The 23,080-nt window shown below is 42.1% G+C and overlaps 1 protein-coding gene across 7 annotated transcripts in view; it reads left to right on the forward strand.

Moving 5' to 3' along the window:
* Positions 1-23,080, forward strand: part of CFAP46 (cilia and flagella associated protein 46) — a 211,320-nt gene that overhangs the window by 56,963 nt on the left and 131,277 nt on the right. For all 7 annotated transcript variants that reach the window (XR_012905646.2, XM_075935219.2, XM_075935218.2 and 4 more), the window contains 5 exons: positions 2,849-3,061; positions 6,479-6,692; positions 10,094-10,243; positions 10,725-10,829; positions 20,047-20,228. Coding sequence is in view for 6 of the 7 variants with exons in the window: in XM_075935219.2 (XP_075791334.2) it covers positions 2,849-3,061; positions 6,479-6,692; positions 10,094-10,243; positions 10,725-10,829; positions 20,047-20,228 (864 nt within the window). In the remaining variant the exon portion in view is untranslated. The remainder of the gene's footprint in view (positions 1-2,848; positions 3,062-6,478; positions 6,693-10,093; positions 10,244-10,724; positions 10,830-20,046; positions 20,229-23,080) is intronic.

Genomic DNA, 23,080 nt, shown 5'->3' on the forward strand with positions numbered 1-23,080 from the left:
AATCTTCTGGCGTTTGATTTAGTGATTCTAGCTAAGACTCACTAAATCAAATTCAGAGGATGCCCCCGCCATCTCCAATACTCCCTCTTGCTAGAAGTAAGGGAAGCTGATAGGAGTGTTTGCTCCCATCAGCCTCCTGTTGTAGGAATATTGCCAAGCTCATCTTACAGTAGCCAACTCCAGCTATGTAATCTATGTAGCCGGAGTTGTGTACCTTAAGCCAAGCTGACAGGTCTAGTGTAGACTTGGCAATAGACTTCCAAAACAGCTGGAGGTATTTAAGAAGGCATAGGGACATGCATTTGTTAAATAAAAAATATATTTGATGTATGGGACATGACATTGTGAACTCCTACCATTGAAAATACTACTTCGCAGTGTGTATCAGGTTTGCAGGAGGAAGGTCAGATTAACTCACCAATCTGGGACCCTCTGGGTGAAGATAAATTAGCATAGACGTTAAAGGATGAGGTAGGTCCTTATTAGAATCAGTAGGGTATCTTCTGGTTTTCTTTATTTCAATATTCTCTCAAGAAAAGCTTTCATTAAAGAAGGGCCTAAAAAGAGATAATTAAAGGCATATGCATTAAAGGTGCTGATACTTCCACCAGTATTCAATTTCATCATGATTTGAACTTAAAGCTTCTGTGATTAGGTAGTGCTTCCGCCAGGACAAAAAGTTATCATACTTTTAGAAGTGTATGCTGCTTGGTGCCACAAGATTACAACTGGAAAGTAGTGAGCATTTGACTATAGGTAGAGCCCGTTGTGCATTAGAGTGTTTGATGTGGGGAACCATGTCCCAAAGTAGCCTTAGGTCCTTTTCTATGTCAGAGGCAATAAGTGTCAGAAACTGCTTTTATACATCAGCTATCTCCACATTAAATTCATCTATCCCTCTCCTTTTGTTGTTTTGAGGATACTTGTATTTATACTGTAATTTGTAGTCAACTATGCAAAGAATTTTTAGAAACATGCTGTTGTATGTTCCAAACTACTTGCTAATTGCACTGCTGTACAATTCTTGACAGTCTTCTCCATATTATCAAGTCATTTTGAACTATTCCTTTCTGCAGTTCTCTGGTTTCAAGCTAATTTTGCATCAGTTCCTTTACTTCTCATTTCAATCAACTATATGGCGGAGGGAGGAGGGGAGGCAATTTAAATATGTGAGTCATGTGGAACAAATATGTCATTAACAGTTCCAGATACATGCAGAGACGTTATAGGAAGCTGCCATAAGCTATTTCACCCCACTGTCCCCAGAACTAGTGACACTAGAAACAGTGAGAGAATGCTTTTCTTAGCTATGTATGACATCTGAGAGTGGGATGTGCTTCCATTCATGTGCTTGACCTATGGAGAACAATAATTATGAGCCTGCTTTATAGAAAGAACAGTAGTTATGGACCCAATGAAAAAATTGCTGGATGGATTCTATGATTTGTATTATGTAGAAGATCAAAATAGATTATCATAATGGTCCATTGGGTCATAAAAATCTATGAATTCTTGACAGATGCACAGTATTGGGGTGCCCTTTTGTGCACTGTGGCGGGTTTACAGGTGCGAGCTCCCACTCTCCTGCAGGAGGATGGGGCCCAGCGAGCCCACTGTCTTAAAAGTCTGGGGAAGAGGGGGAAATCACTGGGGTCTCTTGGCCCCTAAGGCCACCCCTTCTTGGGACACAATAGTGATAGTATCTGCCCTCGAGGCCAATTGGCCGACAGTGCTCCGTATACGACTAGAGTGCAGTGTGTGGGAGGAGGGGATTTAGGGGGACCCAGGCCCTCTCTCTCCACCGGGTCCCAGCCCGGTGCCCTAAGGGTTCAGGGTGTTTGACTCCTACCTGGCTGACGGGGTTCCACCCCAAAGCGTGTCAGCCCACGGGCGCCAAAAGCACTCTGCCCCAGGCTGCTTCCTATCCCCCTCCTGCACCGTGACCCCTCTGGGTTCTTCCCGGACGCTTACCGGTCCACTGCCTCCTCCAGTCCCTTCGTCGCGATACCGGACTCCTGGGGAACACTGACCACTTCTCCACCAGGACGGAGTAAAGCACCCCCATCAAAGCGTTCAGCAGTTCCTGCCCTCTGAGCCGCCCCGCTGCCTTCCCCCGGGGGCCTTTTCAAATGACCCACTGCCGGACACACTGGGATGTTGCCCCGCCCCCTCTGCGTCCCTCTGCGCAGAGGCGTTGCGGGCTTGTGGCGGGGCCCCGCCCTCGTGTGCCACAGTTGTCTGTTGGCAGCACAGCCCCAGCAGGTGCCGGCTGCTCCTCTCTGGCTCCACGTCGCCCTGCCCCCTTGCTGGCAGAATGGCCGGGGTCCCGCCGCACTTAGTGCGGAATTCAGGGAGCCCGTATCACGGGCTTCTGGGAGCCCATCATCACGGGCTTCTGGGAGCCCATCACGTGCACTTTAACCTAACTGTCCAGATAGTCAGTTAGATAAGCTAGGGATGTGCTGGAAAATTAAATGGACACTAAAAATCTATTTGCAATTATAATTTTAACCTGAAGTTCGTAATGAGCTCTGGGACTGAGATGTGGACTCATGTACAATTTATAAGGTGCCCTGGGGATAAAACTTCAGACTTAGATTATGTAACACAGTATTTGCATTATTTTGGATAGCACTCTGGAGACTGATGTTCTTTATGTTGATTTTCCTTCTTCCCTACTCCCCCCGTCTATTTCTTATTTAAAAAACAAACAACTAGAAAATTCTATACAAATGCTATGTTTAAAAAAATGGATCAAGCAAGAGTGCTTGTAAGTTCTAGCTTGTAGAATATATTCATTTTATTTTTTTAGTTTTGGAATAATAGTTTCTTAATATTAATTTTATAGTACCTGGATAGACCACTTATCCCAATATGCTATGGAAAACTTTCTGCGGGCTGCAGAAATGGGAGAAGAGTTAAATGAGGCCTGGATGGTTCACAATGCAGTGGTGTATATATTAAATCACAATAAACATCTTATAGCTTCAGGAAGACAGCGAGAGATTGTTGAGTCCCTGCAGAGTCTTCTCATTGCAATGAAGAATACTGGACACAGTGGGTAAATATGATGGTTGAGTTTGATTATGACTTCACTCTTTCCTATTATGTCTTTTGTGAAGCTAAAAATAAATTTGATTTTTTTTCACTAATATCATAAATCATTTTTTCATTGTGTCATATTCCAGTAGCACTCAAGAAATGTTGTTAGTGTTTTATTTGATTGGGACTAAGTGCTGCTTTGATTTATGCATGGATATTTGAGATGGTATAGGGGTTTGTTGGTTTAAAAATGAAGTCCCCCATTCTATCATTCACTCTACCTTATTAAACCCTATTAAAAAGTGACTATTCAAAGCTGATATGGTATTTTTAGTTTGGAGTAGCTACATGGGAACCTGCAGTAGCTGCATTTTCTGTGACTAATCAAAAGGAAACCTATACTTGACATGCTGTCTTGACAAAGCAGAATGCTCTGAAGTGTATTCACTTGATGGCCATTTCTCTCAAATGTAATAAATTCTATTAATTGTAAATGTTTAATAATACAAGTGAATCTGATCTATTATTTTCTACTAGTATGAGAACTTTGTAAAATTTAAAGGGGGGAGGGAGTGAAAGTAAAAGGAAAAATACACAGTAATTGGTTCCAATTCAGGGATGACAAGTTCTGGTACAAAGAAACGCATCTTGCTGCTGAAACTGAAAACTCAAGAATGGGAGTGATAAATTTAGCAATTAAAGGTTTATACAATATCGGCACGTTTGAACTTTGGGTATTTTTGAAAGAGGATCTTCCAATCTCACTTTCGAAAGAGGATCTTTTGAAAGTGAAAGTACTCTGGATGCATTGGTATTAGAAAGAAAACCCTTTGTCGAAAAAACCGCTCTTCCTCAAAAAATGAGGCTTACGCGTTTTTTGTTTTTTTTTCAAAAATGGGTTTTCCCCCCCAAAAAATGCTTCCAGGTACCAAATTCGAATTTGGTAAACCTCATTCTACAAGGAGTAATGCCAAATTCGAAATAGCCATTTCGAATTAAGTGCTGTGTAGACACTTAATTCAAAATAGGGAGCCTCCAGCCCTTCCCAGGGAGCCCTGGTAGCCACTCTGGCCACAACCAGGAAAACTTAATCTCCTCTCCCCCAGACCCGGAGCCATTAAAGGGGCAGACCCTGGCCACAGTGCCTGTGCCAACTCCAAGCCTGCCAGTCCTGAGCCAGCAGTAGCCACCGAGGCCCCTGACCCAGTGGCCCCAAAACATAAGCCAGCAAGCCACTGGCAGCTAGCCCTCTACCGTTCCCCAAGAGCAGTCTGCCAGCTCCCAGGAGCCTGACAGGGGCTGGAGTAAGCGGGCGCCTCCCTGGTCCAGGGCGGAGATCATGGACCTTATTCAGGTTTGGGGAGGATGCCCCCAACTTCCATGAGCTTCGCACTAGATGGAGGAATGCAGTCGTCTATGGCAGGATAGATGCCAGCCTGGCCACCGAAGGCCACATGCAAACCCAGGAGCAGGTTTGCATGAAAATCAAGTTGGTCTAGCAAGACCCCCCAACCCTGGGCCCTGAGCTTCCCCTCCCCCTTCTTCCCCTTGCTTCCCCCTTCCAGATCCCTCCTCCCAGGTTTTCCCCTCCCCTCTCCCACCCTCTCTCTTCACCTCTCCCACCTCCTTTTCTCAGTCTCCCCAGAGGTTCATCCCTCCTCCAGTTTTGTTCAATAAACCCAGTTTCTATTTTTGAACATATGTGTCTTTTATTTGACATCAGGAAGGGGGACTAGGGAGGAATAAGTGGAAGGACGTGAGAGAGGAATGGGGCATGAGCCCCTGGTAAGGAGGACTGGGGTGGCTCTGAGGGCTCCTCGGGGTGGACGCTCTCCCGCAGGGCCTCCTGGCTCCTGACAGCCCCCCCAATAGACCCGCCCCCGATGGCAGCCTGCAGCAAGTGCAGCCAGGCTGATGGCAACGACCCCACGAGACACACTGGCATGTCCAGGGTCAGCTCTGGCTCCATGTGGCCACGTGCTGTGGTGTCCCAAGTGCGGGCACTCCAAGACAGGACTACTTTGCTGTCCCTCCTGGAGGTAGACAAGCAAGCGGGGAACCCTGAGAACTGTCTGTCCAGGGTGGGGGTAGGGTCCTTTTAAGCACGAAGCTCAGTTAGCCTCAGGCAGCAGCCCCACACACCAAGTCTTAACATGATGCCCTGCTGACACTGGTTCCAGCCAGCCTTAACTTCGGTTCAGGGTCCACTCAGTGTGGACACGCTATTTCAAAATAGCAAAACGCTATTTCGAAATAGATTTTGTGTGTAGATGTGTTAATTCAAATTAGCTTAATTTGAATTAACCATTTTGAATTAAGTTAACTCAAATTAACACTGTAGTGTAAACATATCCTTAGGGTGCATCTACACAGCAGGGCTTAACTCGAAATAAGCAACGCAAATTGAACCATGTCAACTGCATAGCTTATATCGAAATAGTGAATGTCTACAGACTTATTTCAAAATAGCAGCACTCTTCTTCCGACTTCTCTTACTCTTTGTACAATGAGGGTTACAGGAGTCAGAGGGTGTGTCTAGACTACAGAATTATTTCGAAAAAAGTGGCCTTTTTTGAAAAAATGTCCCCTGCGTCTAGACTGCTGCTGTGTTCTTTCGAAAGTAAATAGAAAAAAGTGGCAGTTTTTTCGATTGCTGAAAAACCTCGTTTTACGAAGAAGAATGCCTTTTTTTGAAAGTGCTCTTTCGAAAAAAGGTGCTATGTAATGCAAGCTGTGTTTTTTCAAACGAGAGCGTCCAGACCGCCTGGGTGCTCTCTTTCAAAAAAGTGGCTTGCTTTTTCGAAAGTACTGGTTGTAGTCTAGATGCTCTTTTTTGAAAAAGGCTCTTTCAAAAGAGGCTTGCAGTCTAGACATAACCTGAATAGGAAGTCCTCCAGCTTGACAGTATTTCAACATTATTTCAAAATAACTGCCTGCTATGAAGACGTGGATTAAGTTATTTCGAATTAATGTTAGTTATTTTGAAATAATGTTGCTGTGTAGATGTACCCTTATTGAAACAAGTGAGGGTAGAGGAATAATAAATATCTCAAATTGATACATAGTTTTTATGTATCAATTTGAATAGAGTATTTTATGTATCAATATGAATAGAGTATTTTACTGAAGGCAATGGCAGATCTTAATATAGAACACGTAAGAAAAAATATTATGAAAAACATGAAAGCTAAATTTATCTTAGGCTTCAGAGTGGTAGCGGAGTTAGTCTGTAACAAGAAAAAACTTAAAGAACAACAAATAGTCTAGTAACACCTTAAAGACTAACAAAACATGTAGAGGGTATCATAAATTTGTTTTCCTAGGGAAACTTAGAATTTAGAGACATGTTAATCATCTTTTTGTGCCAGCTTTATTTTGCCCTAGGCCCAAGCCATGTGTCTTACATTTAGTCTTTTTATTTTTCTTTTTTTTTCAGAAATACTGTTGTTTTGGTGATGTTATGTAATGCTTTGGCTCGAGGCCTAATTCTTTGTTGGATTCCGGTTTTGAAGATTGATGAGAAGAAAAAGATAGATGCAGCAACAGACAAAAGTAAAAGGGCTTCAATAAGGGGGATTGAAAAAACAAACATTGTCCAACCTTTTTCAGTGGATCCAAATGGATTCCCTGATATTAAAGCAGCCTTAGAGGTACAAAGTTCTAATTACTCTGTTTCCTATCAAACCTCATTATTGGGGGTGGGGTTAATTCTCCCCACCATATGCACACACAGACATAGACTCATAGACTTTAAGGTCAGAAGGGACCATTATGATCATCTAGTCTGACCCCCTGCACAGTGCAGGCCACAGAATCTCACCCACCCCTCTTAGAATAATCCTCTCACCTATGTCTCAGATATTGAAGCCTTCAAATACTTTGAAGGCCCCAAGATGCAGAGAATCCTCCAGCTGTGATCTGTGCCCCATGCTACAGAGGAAGGCAAAAAATCTCCAGGGTCTCTGCCAATCTACCCTGGAGGAAAATTCCTTCCCGACCCCAAATATGGCGATCAGCTAAACCCTGAGCATGTGGGCAAGACTCACCAGCCAGACACCAAGAAAGTTCTCTATAGTAACTCCTGTCATCCCTGCATTGACCTATTTCCCACTGATAATGAATGGTCAATTAGTTACCAAGATCATGTTCTCAAACCATCCCCTTATCATGGAATCATAGAACTGGAAGAGACATCAGAAGGTCATCAAGTCCAGCCCCCTGCTCTAGGCAGGACCAATCCCATCTAAATCAACCCGGCCAGGGCTTTGTCAAGCCGGGACTTAAACACCTCTAGGGATGGAGACTCCACTACTTCCCTAGGTAACCCATTCCAGTGCTTCACTACCCTCCTAGTGAAATAGTTTTTCCTAATATCCAACCTGGACCTCTCCCACCACAACTTGAGACCATTGCTCCTTGTTCTGCCATCTGTCACTACTGAGAACAGCCTTTCTCCATCCTCTTTGGAACCTCCCTTCAGGAAGTTGAAGGCTGCTATCATATCCCCCCTCACTCTTCACTTCTCCAGACTAAACAGACCCAACTCCCTCAGCCTCTCCTCATAGGTCATATGCTCCAGCCTCCTAATCATTTTGGTTGCCCTCCACTAGACTCTCTCCAATGCGTCCACATCCTTTTGTAGTGGGGGCCCAGAACTGGACACAATACTCCAGACGTGGCCTCACCAAAGCCGAATAAAGGGGAATGATGACATCTCAGGATCTGCTGGCAATGCTCCTCTTAATGCAACCTAATATGCCATTAGCCTTCTTGGCTACAAGGGCACACTGTTGACTCATATCTAGCTTCTCATTCACTGTAACCCCCAGGTCCTTTTCTGCAGAACTACTACTTAGCCGGTTGGTCCCCAGCTTGTAACTATGCTTGGGATTCTTCCATCCCAAGTGCAGGACTGTACACTTGTCCTTGTTGAACCTCATCAGATTGCTTGTGGCCCAATCCTCCAATTTGTCTAAGTTACTCGGGACCCTATCTCTGCCCTCCAGCGTATCTACCTCTCCTCCTAGCTTAGTGTCATCTGCAAACTTGCTGAGGGTGCAATCCATCCCCTCATCCAGGTCATTAATAAAGATATTGAACAAAACCGGTCCTAGAACCGAACCTTGGGGCACTCTGCTAGAAACCGACCACCATCCTGACATCGAGCCATTGATCACTACCCGCTGGGCCTGGCCTTCTAGCCATCTTTCTAGCCATCTTACTGTCCATTTATCCAATCCACATTCCCTTAACTTGCTGGCAAGAATATTGTGGGAGACCATATCAAAAGCCTTGCTAAAGTTAAGGTATATAACATCCACTGACTTGCCCATGTCCACCGAGCCAGTTACCTCATCATAGAAGCTAATCAGATTGGTCAGGCATGACTTGCCCTTTGTGAATCCATGCTGACTATTCCTAATCACTTCCCTCTCATCCAAGTGCCTCAATATGGATTCCCTAAGGATCCCTTCCATGATTTTTCCAGGAACCGAGGTAAGACTGACCGGCCTATAGTTCCCTGGATCGTCCTTCTTCCCTTTTTTGAAGATGGACACTACATTTGCCTTTTTCCAATCATCCGGGATTTCTCCCGATCTCCACGACTTTTCAAAGATAATGGCCAAAGGCTCCTCAATGACAGTTGCCAACTCCCTCAGTACCCTCGGATGCATTAAGTCCGGACCCATGGATTTGTGTACGTTTAGCTTTTCTAAGTAGTTCCTAATCTGTTCTTTTTCACCCCGGGCTGTCCTTCTTCATCCCATCTTGCATCACTTAGCGCAGAAGTCCAGGAGCCGACCTTGTCCATGAATACAGAACGCATTGAGTACTTCAGCTTTCCCTACATCATCTGTCACTAGGGGTATGTCTAGACTACAGTCTTTTGTCGACAGAAGTTTTGTCGACAGATACTGTCAACAAAACTTCTGTCGACAAAGAGCGTCTACACTACATTCAGTTCTGTCGACAAAGCAAGCTGCTTTGTCGACATGGTAGCGTATACGCAAAGGACAGTTTACATGCAATAACACCTTCTGTCGACAGAAACTCTGTCGACAGAAGGCGTTATGCCTCGTAAAATGAGGTTTACCAGCATCGACAAAACTGCTGAGTTCTGTCGACGTTATGTCGACAGAACTCAGCAGTAGTGTAGACGCAGGTATAGTTTTGTTGACAAAAGTCCACTTTTGTCGACACAACTCTGTAGTCTAGACACACCCTAGGTTATCTCCTTCATCTATTAGGGGCTGCACACCCTCTCTGATCGCCTTCTTCTTGTTAACATGCCTGTAGAAACCTTTCTTGTTATCCTTTACATCCTTAGCCAGTCGCAATTCCATTTGCACTTTCGCCTTCCTGATAACCCCCCGGCATTCTCGAGCTATACATTTAAACTCCTCCCTGGCTATTTGTCCAAGTTTCCACTTTTTGTAAGCTTCCTTTTTGTGCTTAAATTCACCAAGGATTTCCCCTGTAAGCCAATCCGGTCTCCTACCATGTTTGCCTCTCTTGCTACGCGTCAGGATGGTTTCTTTCTGTGCCTTCAATAAGGCTTCTTTAAAATACTGCCAGCTGTCCTGGACTCCTTTCCCCTTCATGTTAGCATCCCATGCTATTCTGCCCATCAGATCTCTGAGGGAGTCAAAATCTGCTTTTCTGAAGTCCAGGATGTGTATTTTACTACACTCTTTTCTTCCTTTGGTCAGGATCTGAAATCTACCATCCAATGATCACTACTTCCCAGGTTGTCACCCACCTCTACTTCCTCTATTAGTTCCTCCCTGTTTGTGAGCAGGTCAAGCTGTGCATGGCCCCTGGTCGGATCCTTCAGCACTTGTGTCAAGTTGTGTCATGCACTCAAGTTCTTTACTGAGCATAATTCAGCTGGAGAATTGAGACATTTATCCTTTAACTCAGTTTTATCAGAAATGTTAGACAGATTGACCACACACTCTGCGGAATGCATTGTATTCATAAGAACTGCTGGAGCATGAGGTATCCATAGATTCATGTCCTAATTTTTTTGTTTTTTTTACTTGGATTTTAGGTTTGTGAATTTGCCCTGAATTTGACAAATGGAAACATACCTAGTGAACTGGTACCTATAGTTGTTCGACAACATATCATTGCTACCTGGGTGAAAGCAAAACAGTTACTACAGCAGCAAATTGGGCATAAACTTGGAACAGATGATGAGGTATAGATTCTGTGAAGTCTTATGCGAAAAATGAGTACATTAATATAGAAAACATGAGAATATGTACATTTTTGGAAGACAACATGGAAAATAAAATTTGGTTGCTACATTATCACATTACAAACACATCTATTTTTTTTTTTTGCATGGGATGAAGAAATTACTCTCTTAATTAGAATTTTATAACATATTCATTGTATAGTTGCTAATCTCTTTACTGAAACTGTTGGAGTTTTGATCTGATAGATGATATGAATGAAATGAAATTAGTTAAAATTTTCAAAATTGACATTTTTAGTAACACAATAAAAACAGTAGGTGAGCAGTTTTTGCAGTAGTTAAATGACCCTTGAATGCAAATCAGAGTTCTACATATATGTAACCAAAAATAGATAAAATATATGCTTTACTGAATTTTTTATTTTATAATGTTTATACATCTTTGAAGTTTGGAATAAATGTGACATTTCTTGCTTCTCAGAATGATGATGGACAAAACCCAATCACAAAAGTTCTTGTGGCTTTGGAAATGTACTCATGTAATGGCTTGGGTCTCATGGACTTTACTGTTCTCAGTTTGTCTCAGGTATTTAGCTTTATTTTACTAAGTTTTTACTTTTGATAATATGCAGATCTACATACTGTAAATATTGCTGGTATGTTTCTGTAATCTGAGTTTTGTTTAGTTGGATACAAAATTATTTCTGTTGGGGAACTATACCGTTTTTATTGTTTTTAAAGTCGACATAATGATAATAACAATTAGTAAATTGACATCCCTGAAAATTAAATTTCAATATTCAACCACAAAATGGGTATAGTAAGAACAGTGGGAATGCAAGATTCCCCCTTCTATTTTACTAAATTGTTCTGGGAGCTGTCAGATTCTTTTAAAGGTGCATTCAACATTGGACCACACTTCTGGCACTTCAACTCAGCTTAACAATTTAACAGATGTTTAATACGAAAATACTGCTAAAAAGTTTACAAGATATTGCCCTCAGTTCGAACCTCATATTCTCGTAGGTTTCAGGCCTTCAAAAGGCACAGGTGGGTTTTCTTGTGGTTATAAGTTTTAGAACCAGAATCAAAACTGGGCACATCAGCCATTTTTTATACAGCTTGGACCTTTAATCATGGCTTTCTGTAATACATAATTGACAGACAATACCTCTTCTCAGGGCATAGTTTCAAAAGGCTGGGTTTCTGCATAATGAGTGTTAGTGAATTTGCATTATCCTTGCCATAGGGATTGCCTAGGAAATCCACTTAACACTTATTGTCGCAAAAGGCCATACGGTCTGGCACATTTTCAGTATAGTTACTTGAACTCCCAATCTCACATCTTCCCCCAGAGAGGTTACACATAATCACAGTCTATAATAATATATAAACTTAGTACAATAATAAAGTCTTTCAGGAATACTGTAAGAAATTAAGAACATAAGCATGGCCCTATTGTGTCAGACCTATGGTCCATTTAGCCCGGTATCCTGTCTTCTGACTGTGGCCATTGCCAGATGCTTCAGAGGTAATGAATGGAACAGGGCAATTTTGAATAATCTACCACCTGTTGTCTAATCCTAGCTTTTGGCAATTGAAACCTGAAACATGGGGTTGTGGACTGACCATTTTGGCTAATGCCTGTTTATGGAGATATCCTGCATGAATTTACCTAATTTTTAACCTAGGTGTAGTTGGGATTACTTTTTCATTGGGTATTACTTTTTAACTTATCACTGGATTACGTTTTTAATTTTTCAGATTCCTTTGTGAGTAATTACAGTCATCTTTGGACTTAACTATCTTGAGAAGTTTTTCATCATTTACAAATTTTTTCGCCTTACCATTCATCCCTTTTTTAAAATCATTTTATGAATATGTTGAACAGCACAGGTACCAGTATAGAATCTTGAGAGACTCTTATGTTTACCACTCTCCATTGGGAAAACTATCCATTTATTCCTACCCTTTGTTTCCTGTCATGACCAGTAATGATCCATCAGAGGATCTTCCCTCTTAACCCAAGACTATTTAGTTTGTTTAAGAGCTTTTGGTGCAGAGGTCAATGGTTTTCTGAAATTTCAAGTACACTATATCCACTGGATCACCCTTGTCCACATGCCTCCCTTAAAACATTCTACTAGGCTGGTGAGGCATGATTTTCCTTTACAAAAGCCATGTTGACTCTATCCCAACATTACATGTTTATTGGTGTCAATTAATTTTGTTCTTTGTTATAGTTTTATTCGGTTTGTGGGGTACTGAAGTTAGGCTTACCAGCCTGTAATTGTGGGACTTTATTTAAAAATTGGAATTACATTAGCTATCTCCTATCATTTGGTACAGTGGCTGATTTAAGTGATAGTTATGTACCATAGTAAGTAGTTATGTTAGTAGAATTCAGAACTCTGGGGTAAATATCATCTTGTCCTGGGGACTTACTGCTCTTTAATTTATCACTTTGTTCCAAAAACTCCTCTATTGACATCTCAGTTCTTTGGATTTGTTACCTAGAAAGAATGGTGTAGATATAGAATATATTCTGCAGGGAATACTGATGTAAAAATTATTTTGTCTTCTCTCCAGTGGCCTTATCTTTTTTGAGTGCTCAATCACCCACCAAGAGTTGTACTTAAAATAATAATTGCTATTATTTTTTATTGCTAATAGCTAGTTACTCACAGTTTTTTCCTTCACTTGCCTTATATACTGTTACACTTGACGTTCAGAGGTTATACTTGTATTTATTTTCCCCATGGGACATTTTCCCAATTTGAGTTCATATTTTTAAAGGAAGCTTTTATGCCTCTAGCTACCTGGAGTATTAATGTGTTTTTTTAACTATAGTTGCAATTTTTTTGGTACTTATTGTTTTGCTTTTTGTTTGGGGATAAACAGTTGTTTTGAATCTGTATTATGGTGTTTTTAAAATAATGTCCCTGAAGTTTGCAGGCATTTAACTCTTGTGACTTCTTCTTTTAATTTATGTTTTGCTAGCTCCCTCATTTTTTTAAAATAAATATTGTTCTGGTGGGTTTCTTTTGCATTTTTTCACCTACAAAGATGTTAAATGTAATTACATTATGGTTGTTGTTACTGAACAGCTGCTGCCATATCTGTTACACAGGTGTGTTTAATATTTTTATATCCTACTGTTTTGAGGTTTTTGAAAGGAGTGGTGTATATTTTCCCATATATTTGTAATCTTTTTGGGGAAGTTGAAATTTACTATTTATGAATCTGTTGAAATTATTTAAATCTTTAGCAGCTTGTTGTATCAACTGTCTCTAAAGATAGGATTCTCAGTAAGCATAAGTCCCTGCAGAGTACATGAGATCTTGGTATTGATGGATGAATTCCCAAATGCAGTTTCACAAACTAAAATGATTCCGCAGTGCTCTCTTCCCCCCGCCCCCCCAATCCTGACTAAATTTCTAAATTTTCCATGTACCAATCCAGCACCCAATTCAGTAATTTTCACTAAACTTTACTCAAATACCAGGACATTTAGGTTACCTGATCTATATGTTAAGAAGATCCTACTATCTAGAGAGATAATTTAGTCTATATATAAATATCCTTGCTATTTGCAGAAATGTTGCATACCAATAAAAATAATTTGAGCAAATTGTACCACAGATTCTCAGGCCCAGCTAAAAGTTCAAATGTTAATTCCATTAGTTTAAGAAAGAATATAATGTTAAATGCACCATTTAAAAAATCTGATTCCTCTTATTTGGCACTACAGTAATACATGTTTCAGTAAGTGAAAGAACTAAAAATACAGTTGGAAACCTCAGTTCTTGTGCTTGGCCTTCAGCACCAACTCCCAGTAGATGCCTTCCTTTTTAGAAAGTTCTGAGTCAATAAAGGGAGTACAGGAGTATGCCAACAGTGTTCTTCAAGAGCTATAATCATAAATAACCTTTCTTTCCCAATTCTAATTCTGTAGATTACATTCCACATTTTTTCTTTGGCTATAGTTATTAAAGTTTTGTTTGTGTATTGAACACTGTGTGTTTAATATTATACACGATGCAACGATAGATTATTCCAAAACCTACGTATCAGTGAAGTCTGATATCACCCAGGAGGATATAGAGGACCTGGAGGAGATCCAGGAGGATCTCCCTCTCCCACCAACTCACTTGTCTTCATCCTCTCCCAATGAATGAATCATGCCTCCACCAACAACTGGGGATGACTTCAAGTCCTTCCAGGACTTATTCAACAGGGATGTGGATTCGCTGGAAGTTCCTGAAGTCCAGAATAAACACAGATAGCTTTCACATCTGTGCCTCATCCAAGATAGCCCTCCCCATAAACGAGGTCATCTTGGACCCAGCTAGGATCATCAGCTAGATATAAAGGCAGATTCCAGCCTCTATATCTCCATTATCCAAAAGGGCGGATCTAATATATAAAGGAGAATGTTTGTATGTTTGTGGTCTAATAACTTGGACACTATAAGACCTACCACAAACTTTCCATGGGATAACCTTTCCTCCAGGAGAAGGTTGTAAGGTACTGTGGGAGGGAAGAGATGAGAAACCGGCGCCTCTCCCCGGGGCTGAACGGAGCTTGGCAGTGCGGGGAGAAGCGGCTTCCCCACCATTGCTGGAAGCATATGGAGGCCCCTCTTCAATATTGCGATTGGCTTGGGAACCAGGGGCTGACCAGTGGGTGGGGCGGATTGCTGCCGGGGCTCCCTCTAGGTGGAGGGGGCTGGGCTGGTGTTACTGCTCAACTGCTACTTTGAAAAAATGTCTGGAAGGAGGCACTTCGGGGACCCGGAGGTGAGATCTAGTGGGGGAGGAAATTAATGGGGGGGAGGGGCTGGACCGTTGGGAGTGAGTGGGGGGTAGGGAAGGATTGGGGGGCTGGATTGTTGGGAGGTGGGCTGGTCCAGGGGGGCTGGACCATTGGGGATGAGTGGAGGGAGGGCAGGATTGAAGGGGGATGAAGGAATTGGGGCTGGACAATCCTGCAGGGAATGAGTGAGAAATGAAGCCCATGGCGGGGGGCAAGGGTGGTCTCCACCCGGGGTTGCACCCTCCTCCCCTCGGGGGAATGACACGGACTTATATTTTAATCCCTATAGAAATCAGTGCAACTTTTCTACCATTCAAAAAAAGATAATGTTTTTCTACATTTTGTTCCTCTGGTTTCCCGAGCAACACCGGGTAACTTCAGCTAGTAAGAAATATGTGCCGAGTTCCTATTTACACATCTAACACCCAACTCCCTCATGGTGGAAGAAGTGCACACAAGGGGCAAACAGATCGACTTTAAGTCAACACCCTATGACAAGGACTGGAAGAGGCTGGATATATTGGGATGCAAAGCTTACTCAACCACATCCTTCAAATTTAAGGTTGCTAATTATTTGGCCCTTCTATAAAGATACAGATACAACCTTTTTGACAGAATGAAAACTTTTATTGAGCACGTCTCAGAGAAGTACAAGATCCCTTTCAAATCTAATCTTGGAGAGGTCACTCATAGCCAAGATGGCATTGCAGGCCTTCCTAGATTTGGCTGACACAGCATCTCATTCTTTGGCGATGGTATTGTGATGTGCAGGGCCTCTGAGTTACACTTTTCCGGGTTTCCTAAGAAAGTGCAAAATACAGTTGAGGATCCTCCTTTTGAAGGGAAAACCCTATTCTCCATCTCTACAGACACATGCCTACACATTCTGAAAGTTTCTAGGGCTACATTGAAGACTTTAGGCATGTATGTCCCAAAGCCCAAGAAGAAGCAGAGCTGCTTTTATACTCCTCAGGCTAGAACATCCGCTTATACCTCCCAACAGAGAGGTGCCACCAGAGGCAGCAGAAGAGAAGACATCCTCAAGATCAGTCCACTGCATCCCAGCCTCTAACCATGAGAGAGGCATTTTTAGGCATTGGTCAAAGGTTCGACATCTATTTTGCTACATGGCCAGCATCATTACAGTCTGCATCCATTCCATCAAGTCTGTTTGCACATAACATCCAACAAATGGGCTAATCTCCAAAGATTATATCATTCCTTTAATCTCCTTCAGTTCAACACAACCCCCCCCCCCACACACACACACACACTGTACCTCTTCAGGGAACCCTCTCACAGGACTCTCCTGCAACAGGAGACAGGGAGACAGACAGGCTTCTTGTAATGGGAGCAACAGAACCAGTGCCAGCTCCCCAAAGGAGAAAGCGGTTTTATTCCTGATACTTCTTAACTGAAAAAATCAGGAGTTTGGAGACCCATCTTGGACCTACGCAGACTGAACAGATACCTAAAGAAGCAACGCTTTACCATGGTAATGCTGGCAAAGATAATTCCATCTTTAGAAAAAGGAAACTGGATATCATCCTTTGACCTACAAGATACTTACTTTCACATTACAATCCATCTGTCACCCAGGAAGTTTCTCAGATTCAGCTTAAAAGACTGTCACTACTAATATTGTGTCCTTTTCGGGCTCACCTCAGTCCCAAGGATATTTTCATGGCAGTATCAATAGCTCACTTCCGAAGATTAGGAATGATAATCTTCCCATACCTGGATAACTGCCTCATAGTAGCTCCCACAGCTCAACTAACAACAGAATTCACAGCAAGGGCTATTAACTTATTCAGCACTCTGGGCCTGTGTAAATAAAGGTACAAAAGTCCCATCTGACTTCTACTTAGGAACTGGAATTCGTAGGTGTAATGTTGGATTGCATCCATGTACACGCCAGGCTTCTGCATCAATGCTTCCCGTCATTAGCTGTGTTAGCTCAAACCGTATAGCCCTACAATGTTGTCCAGGCAATGCCTAGAACTGCTCCGCTACATTTTGGCTACAGCCTATATGGTAACATTTGCCCTAGCCTCCAATGATGTTGCATATGTGTTGCCTTTAAGCATGGCTGAACACTTGCATCATCTGCACACAGAGCCGGCCCAAGCTACGGGCTGACCCGGCTACCGCCCGGGGCGCCCCATTGTAAGAGGTGCCACACTGGGCTGAGGGGCTGGGTGGGGGTGGGACCATGCATGCGCCGCGTGCCCGGGGGCAGAGCCGTGCATGCTCCACACTCCTGAGGCCCAGGGTGCATGAATGACTCAGGACGGCCCTGTCTGCACAAGATCCTGGGACCTCCAAAAAAGGTAAAAGAGTTTCTACATTGGAGGTTGTAGCCCCACAGCTTTTGCATGGAAGTACCATTCCAATGGATCCCTCCCTTCCATCACAATAACAGACACTTCTCTGGAAGTATGGGAAGCCCACCTTGAGGACTATAACATTCAGGGAAGATGGTCTCCACTGGAGGCAGCACTCCACATCAACATTCTGGAGCTCTCAGCAGCCAGACAGGAATGCAAATATTTCCTCTCTCTGATTTGCAATGAATCAGTAAGGCTCCTTAGGGACAACATGGCTTGCATGTTTTATATAAACTGGGAAGGAAGGGCCAGGTCTTATCATCTTTGCAGAGAGGTCACAGCTCTGTGACACTAATGCATCAAACATCACATGAACATTTATTTCGGCACTGTATCTCCCAGGAAAGCAAAATGTGATGGCAGACCACCTGAGCAGAAACTTTCTTCAGAAGTGCGAGTGTGGGATTCACCACAAAACTTACTTACCATATTCTAGAAGTGGGACTTTCTAGAAATAGACTTGTTTGCCCCATTTCACAATGTGAAATGCTCCAATTACTGTTCCAGGGCAGGCCTGGGCAAGAATGCCCTATGTGACACCCTGTTATTCAACTGGGTGGGCAAACTCATGTATGCTTTTCCATCAGTACCACTGTTCAACAAAGTCATTCAGCAAATAAAGCAAGACAGGACCCAAGTGATATTAGCGCATCCATATGGCCCATACAAATCTGGTTCCCTTTCCTATCACAGGTGGTCATAGCTCCTCCACTTCATCTCCCACAAGACCCAGACCTTCTGTCACAGGACAAGGGCTGAATCTTACATCCAAACATTCAGAGGTTATATCTCAAAGCCTGGCTTCTTCAGAGCTAATCGCGTCCAATTCCACCTTCTCAGAAGGTCTAGCAGTTAATCATGAATAGTCACAAGTTGAGCACAAGAAAAAATTATGCTCAAAAGTGGCAACCTTTCGTTCTATGGACCACATATAATTCATTATCACCGCTCTCAACACCTCTACCAAAGATGCTAGATTACCTGCTTTCCTTGAAGAAGCAGGGTGCCTCAAACTCCTCAGTTAAAGTTCACTTGGCTGCAGTTTTAAGCAAGCATTCACAGATAGAGGGACACAGAGTCTTTGCTCATCTGACTATGAAAAGGTTCTTGAAAGGACTCAACAATGTGTTCCCTCTGATTAGGCAAACACCACCTTCTTGGGAAATGAACCTCGTCTTACAACCTTGACAGGTCACCCCTTTGAACCAATGGTGACTTGTTCGCTTTCATCTCTCAATGAAAGTGGTTTTCTTCATTGCCCTCACCATGGTGAGAAGAGTTAGCAAGCTCACCATGCTTATGACCTACCCTCTTTTTACAGTATTTTATAAGGGCAAGGAGGTGCTCAGACTTCACCTGAAATTTCTACCCAAAGTGGTTTCTCAATTCCAATATACTTACCTGTTTTCTACCAGAAGCCTCATCCAGATGCCAATGCCACTCTTCTCCATTTCTTAGATGCCAGTCACACGATTGCCTTCTACGTAGAAAGAAGAAAGCAATTTAGACTAAACAGTTCTCCTAAACTGTTCCTATCCTTAGCAAATCACTCCAAGGGTCAAACCATTTCCAAACAAAGACTTTCTAAATGGGTTGTCTGCTGCATCCAAGATGTGCTACTCGATCAACAAAGTACCACTCCCAGATCAAATACGAGCTCACTCCACCAGAACAGTCACTGCCTCTACAGTTTTCCTTCAGAATGTCCCTATCACTGATATTTGTATGACTGCAACATGATCTTCAATGCATATCTTCACAAAACATTATGCCTTAGATAAGTATACCTAACTACACACTACATTTGGAGTGGCAGTTCTATCTGCTCCTCACAATATATATACGAAGCCCCTTCTTTCAAATTCTCAGGGTACTGCTCCATAGTTTCTTACAGTGAGCACCCACAGGGACACACCTCAAAGAAGAAAAAAGAGGTCACTCACCCTGTGCAGTAACTGGTGTTCTTTGAGATGGGTGTCACTGTGGGCGTTCCGCTGCCCTCCCTCCTTCCTTCTGCTCTGGAATCTTAACATCTCTCTGCGGTAAAGAAGGAAGTGGGGATGTTTGATGATGCATGCACGTTGGCATACTCGCTATGGTGTGAGACAGCACCATGCATGTGCATAGTCACCCAGGGCACAGGCACCCAGGGCATGTGCACAGGCTAAAAAGTTCCAATTTATAGGCGCTGGGGTGCTGAGACACCTACAGTGGAGTGCTCACAGGGACATCCATCTTGAAGAACACCAGTTACTGCACACAGTAAGTAACCTCTTTTTTAACTTTAGAATACTATATATACATTTTTAGAAAGTTCTGTTCATGGGCATAGAGAGAATTTGAATGAAAAAGGATGGTGGCTCTGTGAATCAGGGCTTGTCATGTATACTGATCATGAGAGTCTTATTATATGTGGGGCAGTGTTAACAGGAAAAGAATTATGCAATCATACCTTTATATATGTTGTTTTCTTTGTGTCTTTTCAAAATTGGTAGGTGGCCCATATAAAATATTTAGTATCCTTGCATGCTGTGTATGAAAAGCAATTGACAATCAAAATGACAACATTAGCAAACATATTTCTTTTGCTATTATTTGCAGTTGGTGAAAATGACATTAGAATGCAACTGGCCAGATCCATTAGTAGAACTGCAGACATTGACAAGACTTACACATTTTGCATATGCATCACATGACCATGAAATAGTGATGACTTGTTCCCAAAGAGCCTTGCAATTAGATGATGCAGTTCTGTATGGTACAGATACGAAGAAACATGAAATGTAAGTGAATAGGATTTTCCTTTATAACATAAAATAACTTCAAAGCATTCAGTAAGATAGGTACATTTTTGTGACATAAAGAAAGAAACTTGTTTAAAGAGGAAAAAATATATTTGAGAGTAAAAGCTGATTCTTCCCTCCTGTACTCATTCTGTTGTGATTAGCACCCCCAGCACTGAGCATTGAGGGCTGGATGCAGCCTGAGGAAGGTTCAATGCAGGAAGCAGATTGAGTCCTTGACTCAGTTCAGGAAAACATGTAAATACATGTTAAAGGCCTATTGAAGTGAATCACTTGCTTAAAGTTTTACATGTGCTTAAGTGCTTACCTAAACTGGGGCCTCTAACATTCAGAGTCTTGTGCCTGCTTTCTCTTCATTCCAGGAAGAAGATAATCAGTGCTAAATTCTTCTAGTGATGCAGGATGGTGTCTTTGACTGCACTGGGTTTGATATATGGATGATGCAGTTTGAGAGTAGTGCCCAAACTGCCCCTCTCTGCTCATCCATTCCCTGCCTGCTTCTATGAGGAGAAAAGGAGGAGGAGTAGCCCAGTGGCAACTATGCTTTCTAGACATGGGTTCTGGAGATGGGCTCTTTATGTTCCTTTATTCTCCTCTGCAGTCATGCATCAGGCCCATGACTTAAACCTTGATTCTTTTATTTGTCATTTATTTTGCAGTTCCTAGGTATGATGAGAGTGTTAAAAAAGAGTTGTCTAAAAACTGGCTTTATATCTGGAATTATGACAACTTCCACACACTAAATTGAGGATCTGCTGATCAAGTCCTATTCTCCACAATGGCAGATCTTCAGATCTGTATGTGCAGCCCAAAAAGGGAAATGTGATTTGACCAAAAATTGATGAAAATAACCCATTTAATAACATCGTTTTTATCCTGTCAAGTAAAAAAGTAATTCTGGATAGAAAGATTAAATCTGACCTTAACTGGAAAAACATGTGCTATTTCTGCTCTGCATCCATTTACTAGGAAATAGACTTTCTACATTTTTTTCAAAACTTTCAGCTAAATGAGATATTTAAATATGTAAGGTGCTTGAATATCATAAAGAAAGACCCAGCTCTCTGAAAGCCTTTTAGTTCATAAAACAATTAATGGATAAAATATTTTCATCTTTGACACATAACTTTAGTCCAGGTTTATCATGCTTTTTCCTTTATAAATGAATGCAATACTCATTTTTCATTTTGTGCAAGGTAAAGAACATTAGAGTAAAATAGGGCTTTAAATTTGCTTTTTTTAAAGTATAAAAGTAAACTGTAGAACACTTGTGACATCTAGTGGTTATAATCATTATTACATGATAGTTTTTTATCTAAACTTTAGGTACTAGGCCAGGTGGATTAGGCAATGCAATAAAAATAAGTTTACTTCAAAATGTTTTATTTTTATTCTCACCTGTTCATACTGTTTGCTTTTTAAAAGTTTGAATAATATAGATACAACAGATTTTTTTTCCTGCAAAAAATGCATATATTACCATTTTTCTCTCAAAGCTTTGATAGCCAAACATCTCAGAATGGAGCATTTTTACCTGATTTCATTCTTTCCTGAAACTGACCTCTCCTTCATTCCACTCCATCCTGAATAAATTCATAGGGAGGGAGAAGATCAGAAGTGGACTTCTCTGAAGCCTTGTACATAATTCTGTTTACAGTTGGTAGCTAACTTTATCACTAACCAATTTCAGTGTTTTATAGACTCCTAGGACTAGAAGGGACCTCAAGAAACATATACAGGAAGTCCTCAGATTACAAATGGTTTGTGTTTCAAAAGTTCATATGTAGGAACTTAGAACACATTTTCCCATAGAAAGAATGTTATATATTTGCAATGGAAAAATAGAAAACAGTATTGTTACAATACCAGTAATTAAACAAAATAGAAAAACAGTAAAATTGTCTAATCTGAATGTTGGTGCTTGATGAAAGGCAGGTTTAATTAGAAGCGGATGAGGAGGTTGATGGCACTCAGACCCACTGACGGGGGTGGGGAGACAACAAAAGTGGCAATTGCCGCGAGACCTGGAGATTCAAAGGGGCCTTGAGCTCCGAGCTGCTGGTGCTGCTTCAACGGTAGCAGCATCAGCTGGAGCCACAGGTCCCTTTGGATTGCCACTAGAGTACCATTCCACATGGCTCTGAAGGCTATGGGAGCACACCATGGTCTAGGCTACGTTAAGGGCTGACTGCCTGAGGCCTCATCCCTTCCAGCCAAGGCTTCATTCCTCCTGGGGGGCACAGATTCAGGGTTCCCCTACACCTTGTCCCAGGGCCCATGATGGCTGTTGGCCCCACTGATGGCACTGGTTCCTTTGGGGCACTTTTCCAAAAAAATGTTTGAAAAGAAGTCTGGATAGTTACCTTCTTTTTCTCAAGGTAAATTTCCTTGTAACATACGAGGGCATTTCTGACAGGTCTAGAATCATAGAACACTAGAACTGGAGGGGACCTCGAGAGATCATCAAATCCAGTCTCCTGCCCTTGTGGCAGGACCGAGCACCGTCTAGATGATGCGTGATAGATGTCTGTCTAAACTGCTCTTAAATATCTCCAGTGTGGAGATTCCACAACTTCCCTAGGCAATTTATTCCAGTGTTTAACCACCATGATAGTTAGGATATTTTTCCTATGTCCAATCTAAACCTCCTGCTGCAGCTTAAGCCCATTGCTGCTTGTCCCATCATAAAAGGCCATTAATATAAATCAGGGGTTCCCAAACTTTTTGACACGGGGACCAGTAAATCCATTCATGAGCTTTTGGAGGACCGGTAACGTTCATGTGCATATTTGCATATTTATTAAGCAAATGATGAATATGCAAATAAGTTG

This window comes from Pelodiscus sinensis, chromosome 8 (genome assembly GCF_052426305.1).
Source record: "Pelodiscus sinensis isolate ZL-2025 chromosome 8, ASM5242630v1, whole genome shotgun sequence".
Taxonomy (NCBI): domain Eukaryota; kingdom Metazoa; phylum Chordata; order Testudines; family Trionychidae; genus Pelodiscus; species Pelodiscus sinensis.